This window comes from Mus pahari, chromosome 1 (assembly GCF_900095145.1).
Source record: "Mus pahari chromosome 1, PAHARI_EIJ_v1.1, whole genome shotgun sequence".
In the NCBI taxonomy this organism is placed as follows: domain Eukaryota; kingdom Metazoa; phylum Chordata; class Mammalia; order Rodentia; family Muridae; genus Mus; species Mus pahari.
The window spans coordinates 156,790,397-156,811,657 of record NC_034590.1 but is presented as its reverse complement, the minus strand read 5'-3'; the positions used below and the strand labels follow the sequence as shown (position 1 = coordinate 156,811,657).

General features: G+C 38.3%; 1 protein-coding gene across 9 annotated transcripts in view; it reads right to left on the bottom strand.

The window, feature by feature from the left end:
* The window catches only part of Btrc (beta-transducin repeat containing E3 ubiquitin protein ligase), a 179,772-nt gene that overhangs the window by 78,846 nt on the left and 79,665 nt on the right, over positions 1-21,261 (bottom strand). For 6 of the 9 annotated variants that reach the window (XM_021221108.2, XM_029535455.1, XM_021221120.2 and 3 more), the window contains one exon: positions 1,917-1,994. The exons of the other annotated variants lie outside the window; for them this stretch is intronic. In XM_021221108.2, the coding sequence (XP_021076767.1) occupies positions 1,917-1,994 (78 nt within the window). Of the gene's footprint in view, positions 1-1,916; positions 1,995-21,261 lie in introns of those variants that run through there. 9 annotated transcript variants of the gene reach the window in all.

The following is a 21,261-nucleotide window of genomic DNA, read 5'->3' as shown; positions in this document are numbered from 1 at the left end:
GCAAGTAGAAAATGATTCAATAATGCATGCATTTATTTTTAAAATGAATCAGATTAGTCCCATGTGTGACCTGCTGGTCCATCTGTATGCGCTGGACTTAATAGGCATGGTTTTCTCTCTTGCTTCAGTTTGAAGTATGAGAGAGATAAATTTAGTTTAATTTTCAACAGATCAGCCTATCCATTTTCCAAATGGACCATCTGGATCAGCCTATTAAAATTAATTTATAACTTTGCAGAGTGAAAATTCGTTTGTTAGCTTAAATAAAGTTGCCAAAACTTTTTGTTGTGTCATTGCTTTCTGACAGTCGCCTCTGTACAGTGGACAGAGCGCTTCCATCTCCAAGTTGACTTATGCAATATCGCTCTATTGATTTCGCATACATATCTGGTGTCTATCTCCAAATAATTAAAACTAATCGTCTCAACATCAACTTGTTTGTTTTGAAAGCTTCCTGTATTGACTCAATTCTATTTAAAACAATTATTTTTATAAAAAATTAGGAAAGTGCCTATCTGAAAAGGAGTTAACATATAATAAATAAAAAATAATTGTGGCATGTTTTCATGTACTTTCTCTTTAGGTTAAAGCTATGAAAACCAGACCCTGAGGCTGAAGTAGAAGTTTTTTGGAAATTGCAACATTAGAGTTCCAAATCAATGAACAGCTCTGGTCAAGTCTAAGCTCTTCAAGCCTCCAGTTGCTTCATCAGTAAACTGGAAACTGTATCATCATATCTACCAGCTCAGCGGGGTTATGGCAGCATTAAATGAAATAAATAAGTGCATTGTGGGTAGCCAACACAAACCACATCTCTGCTCTAAGTCCTAGAACGACAGCCATAGACACAAACAACTAAAACTATCTGTACTGCTACCCATTTTATACAATTTTATACTAAAAATGATTAGGTAACATTTATTTTCTACCTATAATAATTTAATAAATAAGTAATTTAGTAACTTGTTCTGTCTCTACAACATTGTGAAGGTATTACAGGGTTTTACAGATAGTGAGGACATTTTTTTCATTTACTATTTTGGATATTTTAATGAAAAAAAATGAGCCTGAACTTTTACTTTACAAATTACCTCTGGGAAGCAGGGCAAAGAGTCCTGAGGAAAAGGGTTTTATATATATTTTTCTCTCCCCTATGTGTATACTATGCAAACATATGAGTAAGGTTATCCATGTGTATGCACATATGTGGAGGTCCTCTCCTGGGATGCCTTGTAATCCCTTCACAATACTGGATCACAAGTGGCCTGCCACACTGTGGGTCCTGGGATCTGAACTATGGTCCTCACGTTTCCAGGGCAAGCACTTTAGGCACTGAACCATATCTCCAGTCCCACAAAAGAAGGTTTAAAGCAATCATCAATAGTAGACTTCACTTCGGGGGTGGAGGGAATTAAAGAAATTAAACAAATTCAAAGGAAAACAACTTTGTTCCAGTTCTGTTGTTGTTATTTAAATGTATGACAAACCTTAGCCAGGAATGAGGTATAGGCTGATAATTCCAGCACTCAGGATGCTGAGGAGGAGGCTATGACATCAAGTCTTCTAGCCTGGACTACTTAATGAGACCCTGTCTCAGAATTTTTTTATTAAAATTAAAATGTACGAACAATTCTCACTAAGAAATAAATATTAGTGTTAACTATTCCATGTGTCCATTCTATGAAGCACTTAAGGTCATCTTGCCTAAAGAAGACCTCTTTACTTCAATTTAAATATTTAATATATATTCCGACTATTAAATAATGTTACCTGACTGAAATTGTTGGCCAGGGCCAGACCAACTTCAGAACACAGGGCTCTTTATTTAAACTCCAATTTTTAAGAATGATAGTCAAGGGTTTCCTGTCTTTTGTTTTTTAGAAGCTTTTTATTTTAAGTAAGACTGAATTTCGTACCTGTCTAAGTGAATTCTTCTCTGGTATTATCTTCCTAGGGGGTTCGCCATTATTACAGTCTTCTCTCTCTGAGGAATTCTGTGAAAGAAAGTAAGCCTTAATTCAGTTCTCATTATCTTCAATCTTATTCTGTGGGAGTAAACTACATTACATTTCTAATCCTGTAAGCTAGAACACCATGTCTATTTATGCATTTGAAGATTTATATACATACAGACATACACACATGTAAAGGAAACCATATGCCCATGTATATAAATAAATTCAAGTTGGGATCTGACTGGGAGGAACACTGTCTGCTTAAACACTCCTCAGGAGGATCAGTGACTACAAGTCTAGTTTAGCATACTTTGACACTGGGATGTTAAGAAAGTCCTAGGCAGTGTTGGGTGCTAGTGGCGCACGCCTTTAATCCCAGAGCTTTGGAGGCAGAGACAGGCGGATCTTTGAGTTTGAGGCCTGCCTGGTCTACAGAGCGAATTCCAGGACAGCCAAGTCATAGTCCACATTTAGCTGATGACAACTTGAATTATGATTATTACATTCTCTTTTAAGTAATTAGTCTCTAACTATTTTAAATGTTGGTTGATATTGGTCTAGACTCTAAAAAAAAACTTTCTCTTTTCATTTCACATTTGATTTTTCTGTCTTACACAAAAACGAGCATAGTTCTTATTAACACAATTAGTGTTTAACCTGTACTTTAGGATTAGAGTCCATTTTTTGTCACTATCAGTTCATATAGTAGCTACAAGATCCTAAAATGTCAACGGGATTTTTATATACTGATGGGGAACAATTCAATTAAAAACAGATTCAAATGTGCTCAAACTTGGCTGAGCTTGGTAGTTTATAATAATCCCAGCACTGGGAAGACAGGCAGGAGGAGGGTCTTTTGAGTTTCAAGGTTGAGGTCAGCCTGGTCTGCTAATGAGACCCCCCGCAAACAAAAACAAACCAAGGGCAACAAATGTTAGCCATTTGCAAAACAAACAGAAAATCCCAATTACATTTATTTGAATTCTTTATTAAAAGTAACTGTTTATAGCTTACAGCTGACAAATTTGTTACATTATATAGAATCATTACTTTTCTAATTGGAGTTACATTATTTTTAGATTCAGGACATATTTCCAACATATGAACTTATCTGAAAAATTTCCTAATGCATAAAATTATTATATAATCACCACTGTGCTATAAATCAACATATAAGATATTCAGTTTTGGAATACATTTGAAATTATGCAACAATTTTACTGATTATAAAAGGCTCACCTGCTAGGTTAGTGGCATCTGGGTGATTCTTGCCTGTGTCAACGAGTTCCTCTTGAGTTTACTGCCTCATGAGGAAGAGATGAGGTGATGACTGTAAAGCACTACAAATGAGGAAGCTAGGCACTACTGTTTGTGAGACAGGGTCTCACTATGCAGCCATGGCTGGCCTAGAACTCTCTGTCTCTGCCAGAGTGCTGGGATTAAAGGCTAGGTGCTATTGTTAAGAATTCTTAACAAGAAAGAGGAAAAATCTGTAGATACTGTTAGAGCTGTTTAGTGTTTTATTTTAATAGGATAACCAAAAATTTATTCTGGCCAAGTCATTATTAAAAGAAAAGTCATTATTTCATTTTCAACCAAGAATGAAAAATTCAGCACAACTGTTAAGACAGTAGCAATGCCAAGTGATTGGGATATAAGGGGCAAGGAACTGCTTACCACCTAATATTGAAGAAGAAATGCGAGTGTCAGTGAGTTAGAGATGAATAATCACTCCCAACTTGACAGTAACAAAGAATGATGAAATTGCCACATGAGTCTAATAGGCCACCTGGGTGGTCCTCAGGAACCTCCCTACCAACACTCAGAAGAGTTCAGTGTTCAAGTACTTACTATCCACACGCTTAGTGAGACAGAAGCCCAAAAGAAAGGTACCCAACTGCTCTACTCAACAAATTAAGTTACAGTCAAGAAACTCAAGAGGAACTAGTTGACACAGGCAAGAATCACCCACAGGCTACTAAACTAGCAGGTTACTAAAATAGTAGGTGTGCTTTTTATAAATAGTAAAATTGTTACATAATTCTGAATGTATCGTCATAAGATACTAAGAAAAAATAGTAACTCTACAGTGAAGAAATTTGGCAAATAATGCACTAATAATATATCTCTTGGTCCAGAGAGATGGCTTTGCAGAAGCATTTCCTGAGGGCCAGGTTTCAATTCCCAGCAACCACATGGCAGCTCACAATTGTCTGTAGCTTCAGTTCTAGAGGATCTGATACCCTCTACCGACTTATAGGTACCAGGCACACACATGGTACACTGACATACATGCAGACAAAACACCTACACACATACAAATTAAAAAGTTAAAATAAATGAACATATTTAGGATGAACAAATCATCTTTGAAGTTAGTTTCCTTGACCCAAAGAGGAAAACATGTACTCTGGATGGGTGAATGGGAAAAGTGTTTGCCGTGCAAGCATAGAGATCTACATTTGGATCCCCAAATTCATGTAAAGCTTCTCTAATCTCAGCATTGCTGCTGCATAGGAGGCAGACAAGCCTGGGGGCTGGCTAGCCTGTCAGACACAGTAATGAAGAAGACATCCTGTCTCCAGCATGGTGGGAGGTAGGTGACAGCCACACGTAAGTGCAGTGGTCATGTGTACCTGTGTGCGGGCACACCCATCTATTCATTAAGGTAACAAACTAACCCGAAATGAAGGAAATCCTATAAAAGTACTATTCTTAATTCAATAACAACAAAAAAGCCAATGTCAGTCATAGAGTAAATAAGTAATAGTCCCTTCATAAAGGGAAACTAAAGACGACTAATTTTAATATGTGATTGGAGATTTTTTTTCCCCATAAAGGCCAATATTGAACAACTGGGGGGGGGGAAATCTGAGTAAGACCTTGTAGATATGCTAATATTAAATTCTAGAATGTTTCGCAACATTCATTCTTCCTTATATGAAGACATGGATTTTTTGGGGGAAAGTATATATAGCTCTGTACCTGTAACACAGTCAAGCTCTGACAAGTTTACTGTAAACTTCCTCAAATCTTTACAGTCAATCTTTTCCCCATTGAAAATCAGTTATTTTGTTTTAGCTCAATAATTTTGTCTTTTCCAAAATGCCATATAATGGACTCAGGTAACATGAGCATTTGAATCTGTTTTTTTTTTTGCCCCTGCCCATCAAAACATTTTTGAAATCTACTCAGGTTTTTGTTTTTTGTTTTTTTTTTTTTTAAATTTGTTTATTCATTATATGTAAGTACACTATAACTGTCTTCAGACACACCAGAAGAGGGCATCAGATCTCATTACGGGTGATTGTGAGCCACCATGTGGTTGCTGGGAATTGAACTCAGGACCTTTGGAAGAGCAATCAGTGCTCTTAACTGCTGAGCCATCTCTCCAGCCCTCAGGTTATTATTATATAAATTATTATTTCCTTTTTCTGGTCCCCTCATTTTAGACACTGCGGCTCACACAGGTTGGTCTGAATTCACAGAACCCCCTGGCTTCCCAAATGCTAGAGTAGTAGATATGAGCCACCATGCTCCTTCTTTTTATTGTCAAGTATTATTCTATGATAGGGATATGTCCATCTCTTTACACATTCCATTTCCTGCTTTTGATCTTACATTATGTAGTAAATCTTTCAAAAGGTTCAAAAAATATGTCAATGAGAGTGTGTATGTATAGAGATAATAAAAATATGGCAGCATTAGCATTTGGTATACATATGTAAAGAATATAAAGGGATTATTTGTACTATTCTTTCAAAAAGTAAACCCTAGGCTGTTATTGTTTGCTGTAACTCAGTGTTCTGGCCTGGTCCCTGCTGGAGCACTGCTCTCGGGGGTCACTACCTCTAGGTGGAAGAGACATGGTTTAGCAGTGGTGGATCATTGAAGGTGGGCTCAGCAATGCTTATAGCCTAAGATCTCTGTTTCCTGTCTCTCTTCACAATATGACCAGCCACCACATGTTCCTGATGCCAGAGACTACGTGTCCCCAGGTTCCCTTCCTTCCTGGCCATGATGGACTCTAAACTGTGATCCAAAATAAAGGCCTCCCCATCTCAGCTGCTTTCTTCCTCCAGTTATTCTGTCAAAGTGAGGAGAAAAACAACGCAGAGGTCAAACATGAAAAAATACTCTAAGAAACAGGGGTGAGAGGGGTGCGTAAGTCAAAACTTTTAGGAAGAAAATCCCCAAAATTTTACTGAGACTTTTTTTCTTGAGACAGGTTCTCGTGCAGCCCATCTCTACTGGAACTGGCTTTGTAACCAAGGATAACCTTGATTTCTGATCATCTGGTCTCTACTGCCCCGATGCTTGGATACAGCCATATATACCCCCAAATAAGACTTTACATGATTCCAGGAATCAAATCCAGGGCTTTGTGCATTCCATATGCAGTCTAGAAACTTACTTCTTCAGTACCTGAAACTTACTTCTTCAGTACCTGAAACTTACATCCTGTCATAAAACCCTAAGCAAATATGACTGCTGAGGGTAATTTATTTCCAACAGCCAGAACACCTCATTACAGAAAACAATAGGTTCAATGTGTTTATAGTCCTTGAGCAAAAACTCCCTGAAAAAAAAAATTCTGTGAACAATAGCACTTTGAAAAAGATTCTAGAGCCAGCAAGTAAGATGTCGTCAAAAATACAGACAGCGACTGCCTGATAACCTGAGTCTGTCCTTAGGGCCCACACAGTGAGGGACAGAACTGACTTCCCCACGTTGTCATCTGACCTCCACACATAAGCCATGAAGTGTACACACACACACACACACACACACACACACACACACACAGAGGGGGGGGGAGACTTAAAAAAATTTTAATAAAAAAATTCTGTATAGCTTTTTACCTTTTATATTAACCCCCAAAGTATTTTTTTTACCTTAGATAAATTACTCACAATTAAAAAGAGATGTAGTTTTTGCTTAAGTTTAATTTTTTGGGTGTGGTTTTTTGAGACAGGGTCTCAGATATAGCCCAGGCTGCAGACATAATATTGATAACAGAGGGGATGGGGGTGTAAGAAGATAAAGTATTTAGGCAGACCGCAATGCCTAAATAGTTTTTTGGTTTTTTTTGGGGGGGGGGGATATCTCCAGAAGTAACTGGCAATAAAAATGTAACCACAAAAAATAAAATTAAAAAAAATAAGGTTCCGAGATGGCATGGTGGCATGTGCCTTTAATCCCAGTACATAAGAAGCTAAAGTAGGTGGACTCCTCCTGCAAGATCAAGACCAGCTTGGAATACACAGTAAGACCAGTCTCACAAAGGAGTCAGATGATAAACTGTCTCAAAATCAGCACATTCAAATTTAGTGTACTAAGTCTTTAACCCTTCGCCACCATTTCTAATCAGCTCCTCATCGTCTCGCTTTTCTAGACTTAGGTTCCTGTTACTCATCACCTCCTTCATTATGTACTCAGTACTTTTTTATTTCAGCAGATCTGAGTTACCAATAGAGAATTTCTTCCCTTGATTCTATTTTAATATACTCAAGACTACTTCTACATTCCATCTGCCTCTTCTCTAGCCCAGACACTGCCATTTACCACGGACCAGCTCTGACAGCCCTGACACAGACCATGCCTATGACCAGGACTGCCATGCTAAGAAGGCTATTCTGCAGCTCAAAAAACATAAATCGGACATGGTGGTGCAAACCTTAATGTAAGAGCTTGGGAGGCAGAGGCAGGTGGAGTCCTATGAGTTCAAGGCTAGCTTGTCTACATAGCAAGTTCCAGCACAGTCAAAGCTACATAGAAAAGATGGAAACTTCTATGGCACCAACTTACCTGACCCAAACTCAATACATTACAACCCTAACAATCTGGCCAATTTAACTCCACAAAGCACACACCATTTACATGACACCATTTATCATTCATCAATTTTCTACTTCATTTCTTTCATTCTTTTCCCTTCTCCTTCTACTCTTCCTCCTCCTCTGTTCCCCTCCTTCCTCTCAGACACAGCCAGCCTCTACCAATGTTCCTGCCTCAACCTGAATGCTAGGGTCCCAGGTATGTGTCATCATACTTGGCTCTTTCTCTTTGGCCACAGATGACCCTGCACTTGGTGTGTAGACAAGTGCTTGAGTTATAAAGACGCGCCACCACAGCTTTGCTAACTGCATTTTCCCTGTGTATGATAGGAGCTTGCTCTCCTAACCCCTTGTCTACTAAAGTCTCAATTCTCAATTCCAAATTTGGTGAGAAGGCGCAGTGAAAGCTATTTGTCACCAAGGCTGATAACCTTTGCAGTGTAGGAAGAGAGCTAACCCTGCAAGCTATCTTATGCATTCAGGAAGCAGAGAGAGTAATATCGATGTGAGTTGTGAGTTCAAGGCCAGTCTGAAAAGACATCACTTAGACGTAAAATCACAAGTTTCAAAACTAGAAGTAATGTTTTTGACTTGTGCTTCAGGATTTTTTTTTATACTTACATATTTAATGTATTTGTGTATTTTGTCTGCGTGTTTGTGCCTTATGCCCATAGAGGCCAAAGGAGGCTGTTGGATCTCTTGGGATTGAAGTTACTTACAGAAGGTTGTAAGCCACCACGTGGGTGCTGGGAATCAAAACCAGGTCCTCTGGAAGAGCAGCCAGAACGTCCCTGACCACTGAGTCATAGCTCTAGTCCCAATGCTACACTTTCCACTGTAATAATTCAAATGATTCTGTAACTCAGTTATTATGGTAGCAAAGCAGGTAGATGCTGGCAAATTTCAACCCTGAATCTGAGCCCTTTTAAGGTGGAACTCAGGCCAGCGACAGTTGATAGGGGAGAGAGACTCCCTTATAAATGGCCTGAGGTCAATTCCCAGATCCAACAAAGTGGCAGGAGAGAGCCAACCAAGAACTGTCCTCTGACCTCCATATATTTATTCATCATGACATGTACATGCTTGTACATATGTGCATGTACACACAACCACACAAATAAGCACTTCAGAATCCAACTGTTCACTGTCATGTAGAATGGCAAACAGGTATGAAGAAAAGAACCTAAGACTATTTCTAATAACCAGCTAAAAAATCATTTAGTGAGTTTTTGCACGCGAGTTAGGAAGTTTCCACACACCTTGTCCTGTGACTTGGCAGTAACTTTAACTCCACATACACATGGTTTCCAATTTACAAAATCAAAAGTTATTTTTTTACAAGGTTAAAAGGTAATTTAGCTACATAAAAAAATAATAAAAAGGGCTGGTGAGATAGCTCAGTGAGTAAGAGCACCGACCGCTCTTCCGAAGGTCCAGAGTTCAAATCCCAGCAACCACGTGGTAGCTCACAACCATCCGTAATGAGCTCTGATGCCCTCTTCTGGAGTGTCTGAAGACAGCTACAGTGTACTTACATATAATAAATAAATAAATCTTAAAAAAAAAAAAGAAAAAGAAAAAACTCTTCAGTGAAAGGTGACATAAAACATACAGAGAGAGAGAGAGAGAGAGAGAGAGAGAGAGAGAGAGAGAGAGAGAGAGAGAGCAAGCACTGGCCAGAAAATGATTGTAATCCCAATACTTGGGAGGCAAAGGCAGGAGGCTGCTCTGAGTAGTGAGTCATGGGCTAGCCAGTGCTACAGAGTAAGAGGCTATCTCTAAAGACAAAACAAAAGCCCACCACACTCTGCATTTGAAAAAAAAAATTAATTAATCTTCCGGGAATTAATGGGAGAAGTATTGGTTAAGTAAGTTTAGAAGCTTATTGAAGGTTCAGTTCCTATTCAAGGACCAGTTTTTAGGGAAGACCTGAAGTATCCTCATAAAATAATCCTCTCTGGCATGCTTCCACAGACAATAGCTTCTCTGGCAAGTTTACCATTTGGCATACTCTATTAAGCCACAGCCACATCAAACAAAGTCTGCACACAGTGTTTAACTTCTATGGAACCCCAGTCCAAGCTTTCAAGGGGTGCTATTTTTCAGCAGTGCACAGATCCAGACATAGTGGTAGGAAGCAGATAGAATGGAAAGTGCTCCCTGGGAAAACCCAAAGAGAACTGCCCTCAGCACAGCCTTCCTCGCCAGGACAGAAGTCAGAAAACCTGCCGAGTCGGTTGCTCCCCTGCTACACTGTCTGACACTAATTATAAGACAACTACAGATGCAGCCTTTCTCAAAATGCAAAGGGATTGTGTGTATTTGCAAAGAACAACTATTTTTTATGCTTCCAAATTCTTAATCCTGTTTGGAGCTGTCAGTGGGGGTTAATGGAAGCCTTGGATAGGAGAATTCCAATCTGGTTGGCAGATGGATAGGTTGGTTATAGCTGCATAACTATGTCTTGCCTGCAGGCACAATTCAGAACACTGTTAAAGCAATATAAAGTCTCTGTCAAGCTGAACCATTTGGATCAGTAGCAAGGAGAAATAATAATAAAAAAGAAGTTCATTCCTGGGCCTTGTGCATTTATGCTAGTATGCAGAAACTGATTAATTGTCATAGTGTGTTGGTCCTCTATACCTCAGATTTCTACTTCTGGAGGAGATTTTGCATGCTAATATAATCATTCTCCCTCTTGAGACATTAGCAAATAATCAAATGAAAAACAGGATCATAATTTACTGAGATTCAAGCAATTCTCTATGCAAATTTGACTTGTTATTGCTGCTGCCTCGTTAATCTGAATGCCTTTGACAAACTCCTTTGATTTATGAACTCATGACAACTCCAATGTGTATATATTTTGCTAGATTGACATTATCATTAAGAGTGGGTGGACTGAGCTCACATGAATGGCTGATTTTATTCGCTGGTGTCTGCTGCTCAACAGCTGAGCATCTCCTCCTCACAAAGCCCCTGAGCGGCAGGCTCTTCCCATCTTCCCATCCATTCATCATCTCGATGTTAATTGGCCCAGGCTTTAAGCAAATTTTCAACACGATTTAAAGGCACGATGACACTGATTACTGACCCTCTGCCATACGGTGCCTATTGATTAACCTGACAGAGATGATGAGCTTGAGGGAAACTAGGTGTGTGGGGACCTCAGGGAGAAAAATATATTGTCTATGCAGGCAAACACTTGTCATTACCTCACAAGCCAGAATCTGCACAGCACAAACTCTTAAAAACACACTACTGCTTTGATACCTACAGCTAAGACAGAAAGTGCTTTCTGTATCCACAGATATTACAAATACGTCATGTCAAAACACACTGACACATTCAGTATTTAGAACAATTCCCTGGGTAGATGCATGCCTTTCGACCAATTATTCTTGCGCTAGCTGTGTGTATGTGTGTGTTTATATATTAAATTAGAAGTACTGGGGTGGCCTAGTAGTATTTTATTATGCAAGAAAAATAAAAGTGAGGAAATACATTTTAGGAAATAAAGGAAAGAGAAGGAGGAAGAAATTAAATAATCCAGGCCAATTTCACCATGATTAAAACAGGCTACAGTCTGTCAGTAAAAGAAGAGATTGTCTCTAAAAGAAACCCAATTTGATTTCAGAAATTCTGTTTTCTATTCTTTCAATACCACAACCTGACTCCAAATGCCAAACTAGTCAACACAGAAATTATCAGTAGAACATTTAGACAAAGCAAAATAGTATTAGAGTCTAACAAACATAGTTCTTAAACTCCTGCTTGCCTGTTTGCAACAACTATTGTGCAAAATGTTTATTTGGAGAAGGTGTGAACAATCTTTGAGGTTATGCTTCAGAAATCCCAAATATAAACATTCCAAGTTAATAGGCGGTAAGTACAAATATTGGTAACAAACAAAAATCTGCTCAAGATACTGCTAGGTCTATAAATGCACACATATCATGCAGCACACCACCAGGGGTCAGAAAAAACACCTTCAGATAGGGACAGTTATTATTTAAAACAAAGCCAACAAAATATCCTCCCTCTGGCCACACATATCACCTTGTTTACTCACGAGTCCTGGGGGACAGCCAGTGTACAGTTTTATACACAGGGATTTTGGAGCAGCACTAACGGTTATTTCAAAGCTAAAATAATAGAAAACTGAACAGCCTGACTGTACTTGCTATTACAGTGACATGGGCTGTTAATGTAAGAGATCAAATGTTCTTCAAGCCAAACAGCATTGGTGCTGTTATTCTGGAACATGCAGCTCACTCCCTAAAAGCCTGCCTCCTGCTCTTCTAAGATAAACAAGCTCAGCTCAGCACTGAGATGCTCTGATAAAGACAGAGAGGAGCTGTTCTGGGGGTGACAAGAGAAGAGGCGCCAATGTTGCTTTTGTTCATGTTCAAGTCAACAAGCATCGTAATCAAGACAATAGTATTTTATCATTAAAGTATAGATATAAGAGAAACACAAATTTCCAGCAATCAATATAGGGACCATTCCCCAAAGCAGCTAGAACAGTTATCTCTATTTTCCGAAGAGGAGAGATGACAGCTGTCCGAACATATTTAGCTTTGTGTCTTCTTAATCAAAGATCTGAACATCAACTTAGCAATGACTCTAAATATATATAAGAATTTTTAATTAACTTAACATGTTCTATACCAGAATAACAGTCTATGTGAACACAAAACTAAGTTTCTGGGCCCTAAAGACTTAATTGAAAATCAAACCATACTTCATTCCTTACCCATTCAGATCTGTAGGCTGTGAATTTTTAAAATTATTTTATTCACCTGAACATGATAATGCAGTCACCAAACTCTAATAACATGGCTTACTATTTCAAACTGAAATAGAACAACAAAGTGACCTCAGTATGGTCCCATAGGATGGTTGTTTTCTTGTCAGACCAGAGCTAATATTCCTTTAAAAGTATTTTCATACATATATTTCATGGTTTAAAAAACAAAAACAGCTGGGTTGTGGGGGTGCACACCTTTAGTCCCAGTACTCTGGGTGGCAGAGGCAGGAGGACTGCCAGGACTACCTGTCTCAAAAAAACAAAAACAAAAACAAAAACAAAAAACCCCAACACCAACCTCCCCACCTCAAAAAAAGGAAACCAAAAATCAGCCCATAAGGCTAAACAAGCATAGTAAAATAAGATGTGCTTGCCAAGAGAGTGTGGGAGTGAAAGACTGAAATAAAAGGCCAAGCACATCTACCATGCGACCAAACCACACGGAGTTTACTTCTGCACAAGCTCTTAAGTTTAAAAGCAATTGAAGAGTCTTTTGCCCTCTTCAAGATACTCTCCCTCCTGAATACTGGGGAGAATTTCATATATGCCACAGTTTTCCTTGCTATCATTTTTATATACTGTCTTCTCCAGGGATCATCACAGTTATCTGCATGTGAGTAAGAGGTGAACATTTGCCTCTCCTATGAATAACTGGTTAGTTTATAACTCAAAGGTATCTATACACATTGTATAGATCTTTTTTCTTTCTCAAAATAAGGCCAGCAACTAGAGAACCTTTGGGCCATGCGCCCAGACCCCAATGACCTGAGACCTCTGGCATGCTCATTCCTCATATGTTCTCTGGGTTCTTTTAAATTATTTTCCTCACCTTGGGTATCTTCCTTGCTTAGATGTTACTTACAGTTCAACAATATCTTCAAAGAAATTTAAGATATGATCAACTTGCTAATTAATTTCCACCAAGTGATTACCAATTTGGAACAAAAATAAAAAGCACCCTAACTAACTAAATAAGTAATTACAGAACAATACAAAACAAACAACACAGACTGTTTTGTGTTCTGGGTTTGGAATTTATAATTATAAAGTTGACTATATTTGACCATTCTCTTATTTCCTTTATTATTAACAAGTTATTCTATTAATATTACCCTGCAAATTTAACTATTTTATCAAACATTTCTTATAATTACAAACTGCTCTTCTCACTGGTTTTTGTAATTATTTGTAATCCTTCATAGCTCTTGTAAGTGTATGTTTTAAAGAACAGAGGTAGGTTTTAAAAAAAAGCAGCAGCAGCAGCTTGGACAGACCACACTTTATACGCTCCACTTTTTCTTAAAGTGCTAAGTATGCTAACTATATTCTTATTCTTGACCTTGATCTTTTTTAACCTTTGTTTTTACTGTAAACCTTGCTTTCTCATTTTTGGTAACATCTATTATAGAAAGGGGGTGGACTGCGTTTTTAAAAGGAAAGCAGCTAACATAACCACACCCACTGGATGGATTGTCAGGTTTCTGCGTAGTTTAACATGGAGGGAGAACTGGACTAGGAATTAAAATGTAAGTGAAGGACATTTCTTTTCTGGGCAGGCCAAGGTTATACATACCAATACTGACTTGTTCAAATGTTAAAGCTAACATTACCAAGCAAAATGAAAACAAAAGCACACCACAACTTGGAGTTCCAGCAGTGGTAGTATACAGATATATTTATCTGTAACGATGAAGTCATTTTACCTTCCTAGGATAAGTAATCTTGTTTGTGTCTTTGTTTAATACAATGCTCTTTGACAATTAACAGATTTCAAGTCTTTTTCTCCAACAGAAAAATTTAACAGTAGAAATTCTTCCTATTTAAAAAAAGACAACTTAAAAGGATATGTTTGCATGTTGTTTTAACAAAGCCAATCCTCGAGTCTGTAGTCTTAAGTTGTTGCAATGCTGGAGAATAGCCACATGCTTCTAATTGTCCATTCTAACTATACACCATTTTGTTTACATTCTGACATTCTACAACTTAGTTACTCTAATACTATTTAACAGTCTCTTTTTTCTAGATGAACAACCATAAACCTAGGTTATTTTTATAAAATTATTTCCTGTCAATTAGTAAAAATGAAGACTTTTCTTTGAAAATACTAATAATCCTTTGTTGATTAAAAAATAAGTGAGGAAACATTAATTTAATATTCCTGAATATTACAGTTCTAATCATCATCATTTTGGAACAAAAATAAAAACAAGCCCAACTAAATAAGTAGCTGCCAGAAAGAAGACAGAGATGGGTAATTCTGATAATGTTATTAGGAACTTATCCATATTTGATCATTCTCTTCCTTCCTTTATTATTGAAAAATATTCTATTATTGCTTTCCAGTGGATTTTTCCACCAAGCACATATTCCTTACAATTACAAACTTTTCTCTTCTACAAATTTTATAAATGTCTGGTTTCTAAGGCTGAAAAACTTGGCCCAGTCTAGCTCTTTAAAGTGGCCATTCAATTTAATGCTATTTTTCTCTCACCAAAATTTAAGTTAGGGTAATTTTAATCAATAATCTTTTCAGTAAAATCTAGTATAAGGTATCACCAACTGTATTTTGTCATTCTATGGAATTAAAATTTAAAAACTGCTTTGCTTACTATAGAGTCTAACATATATAAAACACTAATTTTGATGTTACAGCAGAAAGCTTTGAAATCTGTAATATTCAATTTCTTGGCATCAGTGTGTCCTGCCAAAATTCCTTCTGTGAAAATCAATGACTATTCCTTGCTTCTGCAGACAATGAAGAAACAGTTGGTTTCAAAACCAGTTGCCTCTAACTGCCTGCTGTACAAAGGACATTCTGGGGAGTGGTCAGTAAAGAGAGCAGTCATTTCTAAATGCCAGTGCTTCCCAGCATCTCCTTTTCTTCTCCGTGGAATGAAGTCTGAGAGCACTGACTGGTGGGTCATTCGACCCACGAGGGCCTGGAAAGGTTTCAAGAATAACAGAGGTCATGTAATTGCCAAAAGAGCATTAGCCACTCAATCATAATGGATAATTAAATGACCTACATGATTCCTGAAATAGCTGCTCTATATTTGGTCTATTACTTGCGTCCCTCAAGATAAGCTACTTGTCTGGTCTGCCTTGACCCGCAAAAGTCCAACCTGCGCCTGGAAACTAGCTGCATGCTTCTATTGCTTTGAAACCCCACCAGACCATGCTTTCAGGAGGACACACATAAAAAATCAATCTCGTATCCTTTTCCCTATTGTGCTCTCTGGAATACAAATTACTAAAGAAAAAAAAATTAGTAAATCCTTGGCTTAGATCTTTGAGGGAATAGAAGAAAAAAAACCTGTAAGAATATTACAAAAAGAAAACTATGATGACTCCTTTTTAAAAAGTTTTCCTTGTATGCCTGAGAATTTTCCATTTGATTATAAAGTTTGAGATATTTATTTATTCTATAGGTTGCAGCCAGTCATGAAAACGCCAAGTGCCTAGGATGCATTTTTTTTTTTGGTAGTGCAGACTATTGGACTCTTTACTGGCCTACTTTTTTAGTCCTGTATGGCAAAGTAAAGTGCCTCACTCCAAAAAGAAAAAAAAAATTCAAATACATATGGTACTGGTGTTCACATAATAAAACTGACAAAAAATATCACTCAGGTTTTCGTACCTCTGAATACTTTAACTCACTAAAATACTGGATTAGAAAATACAAGCAAAGAAGAGCCAGCTGCATGGACTATCAAAATTACACTTGGGAACTGCTGCTTTGTGGGGTGGGGGAAGGTCTGCCTGTGGCCCTAGAGGTAACTGCACATCTAGCAAATACTGCAGAAAGAGGCAAGAGACGGGGAAGCAAAGACAACCTACAACAACAGCACGGGACAGAGATGTGAGGGACAAAGAGCTAACATTCAGAATACCCTAGAGGCTAGTAGGATTTTTTCCGTTTCCACAGGAAATTATGTAGCTCGGGGCTGCTGGCTACTCTGATCTCTTACTAGTACATGAATGGCTTATTAAACCTAGAACATATCTGTTTTAGTTAACTTCAGGGTAGGGAGGGGGCAAAGGGGAGGAGAGAACAAAATGTACTTAAATGCTGAATTTTTTCTCCAGGCTGAATGCCTTTCATCCAATAAGACATTCAGAGCAGTGACCCAGCAAATGGATTGCAAAAGCAATCTTCCGTCCCGGTGCCACATTATCATTCCTGTTCAGTATTCTCCATGAGATATCTCAATCAGCTGTGTGTAAGTGACAACGCAGCCCATTGCTGGGTTAATTAAACATTTGACTTTAACACCCTCCCCGTCATTAAGCAAATAAAAACAGATAATTCAAACTGCACTTCATCCTCAGGGTACACAACACACATGTCAAAATTAAGAGAGTCCAAGGCCTCCGGGGAATTCTGTTGAAGCTATAATCAGTTTAAATCTTATCTGGTTTATCAATTATTCTATTGATTAAACCAAAGCGATTATACACAACTCCTCTGCCACATGGGATTGATGTCAGCAGAGCAAGAAAATAACTCCAGGAGGTTCCAAACTGATTTAAAAAGCGACCAACAGACAGACCAATAATAGTCGATTATTACATACCAGTGATCCATACACTGAGGAGTTGATTCTTAGTTTCAGGCGGTGAAGTGAACTGTTTCCAATCACTACGTCTCACTGATATACCTTACAGTTGATGCCAGTAAATTTATGTTGTGGGAGATCAACATTTATTCTACTGATTTAAGCAGAGGCTAGCACGTTCAGCAGTTGAGATATATTTTATAGAGACTGGCCCCTAACTCTAAAAGAGAAAAGCTCAGGCAAAAAGAGCAAAAAACTTTTTAATTTCCTTTCCTGTGTGCACATGGCCAGTAACAGGGAGGGCTGAAAGGGACACACAAGAGACCCAGTTCTTCTGAGATTCTCCCAGAATCCCAGCTATTCCCGTTTGAAAAACAGACTCTAAAACATCACAAAGACCTTACCACAAAGAGTCATAATTTTTTATTAATTCCAAGAGCAAACATCTTTGTTACTATTATGAAAATATTAAGCTCTCTTCAAATAAAATGTTGATATCTGAACCCCAACATCAAACTTTTCCAGAAAAATTTAAGCAGAATTTAGGTGTCCCCCTGTCCAATTATTTTGTACTATCCTTCAAGTTTCCATGACCCTTGACCTCTCAAGACCATGTCTTTCTGTATATGAGAAAAGCACTATAAAACCCAGTAACAAAAATGGGAAAGGGAGGACGTCGGCCCCTCCACATCTGAAACGTATGCACCAGCCCTGCTCAGGAAGGGAATTGTGCACTGCCACGTGGGCACCGCATGTGCATTCAACCAAAATTAACTTATCTCCTTCAGATTTTGTGTTTTCAGGCAGCCTAAGTAAGAAAGCTGCATTAGCATGCTGTATTCTACACTCACCACTAGAAATACTGAGGGTGCTATTTGTAATTGTATTCTTTTTAAGGGGTTTGTTCTCTGCAGCTGTTTTCTGCTTGCAGTGTATTTTGTGTAATCAGCACATCATCATAAATACATTGGCTGTTCCCCTGAGGGTAGCTGTCAGTGTTTAATTTACAGAACAACCTGGCCAATGTGAATTGTAACACACTAGCACTATGGCAAGGAGTTACCACACTCTGTGAAAAATGGGTTTCTATGAATTTTTATATCAAGAGCTTGTCCCAAGACAATTTAAGCTTTAGAAATACTGTTTGAAAGAAGTACTTTCTACCTTGAATGGAATAAACTCATTGATAGGAGAAGACTTGAAGTAACTCTCAAAGCCCAAGTGGGCACTAGCAAAGGTAGAGAACAGAAAATTACCCACCAGCAGGAGGCGCTGTAGCAAATGCCAAAGTCCCCAGTGACCCTGAAAGGATGTGCAAAGGGAAAGAAAAACTATTCCAAGAGACATACTAGGGTATCAATCACTCTTTTCTGCTAAGATCAGTTACACTGGATATGATAATAAATACACTATTTTCTTAGACTAATATTAAACCAGATATTTAGCTCAATGAATAGGGAAAGGGAATGAAATAATAGGGATTCACAGTTATTCCTCCCCTTATATGCACAAAGCTCCCCTTATAGCTTGTACAAAGGTTTGCAATATATGTTTAATGAGTATCTAAAAGCTCCTTGAGGCCAGTGCCTGAATCTTAATTTATGCCCAATATTTAAAAACAAAAAACAAACAAACAAACAAACAAACAAACTGCCTGGCACATACAGGTGAGTTGAGTGGAGTTATAGTCCTATTATTTGTAGGATTTAGATCTACATGATGTCAGAGGTATCACACTATACGAAGTATACGTTAATGTCAAGAATGGTGCTTCAAGCTTATAATCTCAGGACTATGGAGGCAGAGGCATAATCAGAAGGATCACTGAAAATCTGAGGCCAGTCTGGTCTACGTAGCAAGTTCCACGTCAGCCAGTGCTACATGATACCCTGCCTCAAGCAAGCAAGCAAGCAAGCAAACTACATATCTTATTTCTGTCTTTTTTTTTTTTTTATCAAAGTGATTAATATATGAAACTCAAATAACTCAGTCTTAACAACAACAAAATGGACCCAAAATATTGGCATATTCATGGGGCTAAGGAGATGGCACAATGGAAAATCGGGAGTTAAGCCTGTAATTCTAGCAAAAGTTGTAAGTAAATCCAAGAGCAAGCTTCTGGTTAGCTAGATTTGCAGGACTGGTGAGATCCAGTCTAAGTAAAAAGATGAAACTAGGGGGCTGGAGAGCCAGCTCAGTGGTTAAGCACACTGGCTGCTGGTTCAGAGGAGCTGGCTCAATTCTAGCACCCACATGGCAGCTCAGGATTTTATCCACTTGTAGGAGATCCGGAACCCTAACACACCTGCGAGCAGAACACCAGGGCACATAAAATAAATATATCTTAAAAAGTGGATGATCACAATGGATCACAATGAAGGATGACATCTGTCAATCTGGTTCATGTACATTCACACTCACACATACACACCCTGCATACACACATTCATATTCAATACAATATTGGCAAATTCAAACGTATTTTAATAATGAAGACCATAAGAAAAAATTACAAGTTTTTCTGTGCTTTTTGCCTCAACTGAAAGAAAAGTTTCAAAAGGTCAAAAAGGTACCCAATGGCACTTTCTGATTAATGCAATGGCAGTGCACACACATTCCATATATCCAGTGAGTATTATATATAAGTATATCTGCAATATTAATGTATGTACCATTCTGTTAAGAGCTGTTTTACAAGTTAGAATGCCTAGAGTTAAACCACAATATGGTTCATAATGCTTTGTTGTTTTGGTTTGGTTTTTGGGGACATGGCTGCTCTGTGTAGCCTGGCTGTCCTGGGACTTGCTAGGATCCGGGTGACCAGGCTGGCCTCGAACTCAGAGACCTGCCTCCTTCTTCCCCTGAGTATTGCATGTGCGCCATCACTGTCTGGCCATTTGTTGTTGTTATTTTCTTTGTGTCTTTGTTTGAGACAGGATCTCTCTTTGTACCCTGGCTGGTCTGGAACTTGCTATGAAGGTTGGTCTTGAACTCACAGAGATCCCTTTGGATCTTACTTTTCTGTGCTGGGGCTGAAGGTGTGTATCATCATCGCTCCAGGCCCAATCTGTCTTCTGTTGCCTTCCGTGCTGCACAGAATTACTTGCATGATGTCTTTAGAAATTATTAAACTGTGCTAAATGTGGTGTCAAATGCCTATTACTTTAGCACTTAGGAGGCAGAGGAAAAAAAAAAGAAAAAAAAATCAAGCATTTAAGGCCAGCCTCAGCCATAATAATAAGTTCAAGTCAGCCTCAGCTGAGATGCCTGGGACCTTGCGCCAAGGAAGGAAGGAAGGAAGGAAGGAAGGAAGGAAGGAAGGAGCAGACAGACAGAAAAGATTATCCACTTCACTGTGGAGGGTTTCACACACCCAAATTTATGTTAAAATTATATTTAAGCTATCTAGTAATTAATTTTTCCTATAGAAAAATTTCATTTTATGTAAGCAGAATCATATACTTGCAAGATCTCATAACTTCTTTGGTTGTTTTGCTTTGTCCTAAGACAAGGCCTTATAGCCCAGGCTGGTCTCAAATAACAGGATCCAAGTACTGGAGTTACAGTTCTGTGCTGTGCCCAGCTCACGTCACCTTTAAATTTGCTCATTGCTGGAAAGTAGTTCTTACCACCAGAAAGAAGTTATATTCAGGAATACTAATAAACCTTGTATTACTCATCCTGCATAGTACACTAAGACAATTTATACAGAAAAAATGCCAGAATCAGTTTTTACAGATTAAAGGTTAGAAAATTTAATTCAATTGAATACTTTTGTTCATAAAAATTCTTTGTTTAATAAAATACATCTTAGCTGTAAGAAATTAATCAGATTCTCCCCCCCCCCCCCCCCAATTCATAACTGTAAACATATGTGAGGACCTTTGGAACTAAGCAGGGTGGGGTTAGACTAAGGTCACTCAATCACATGACTCTTCTCTTCCCTGGAGACCATGGAGTAGTTCCAGAGATTGCCATTAGAGAGCAGCACAGTACACACCGTCAGTCACAGCTCTTAACATTGCTCCCACTAAGGCTGGAATTATCTCAGTCTCTTTCTCTCTCTCCTCTCTCTCCTCTCTCCTCTCTCCTCTCTCCTCTCT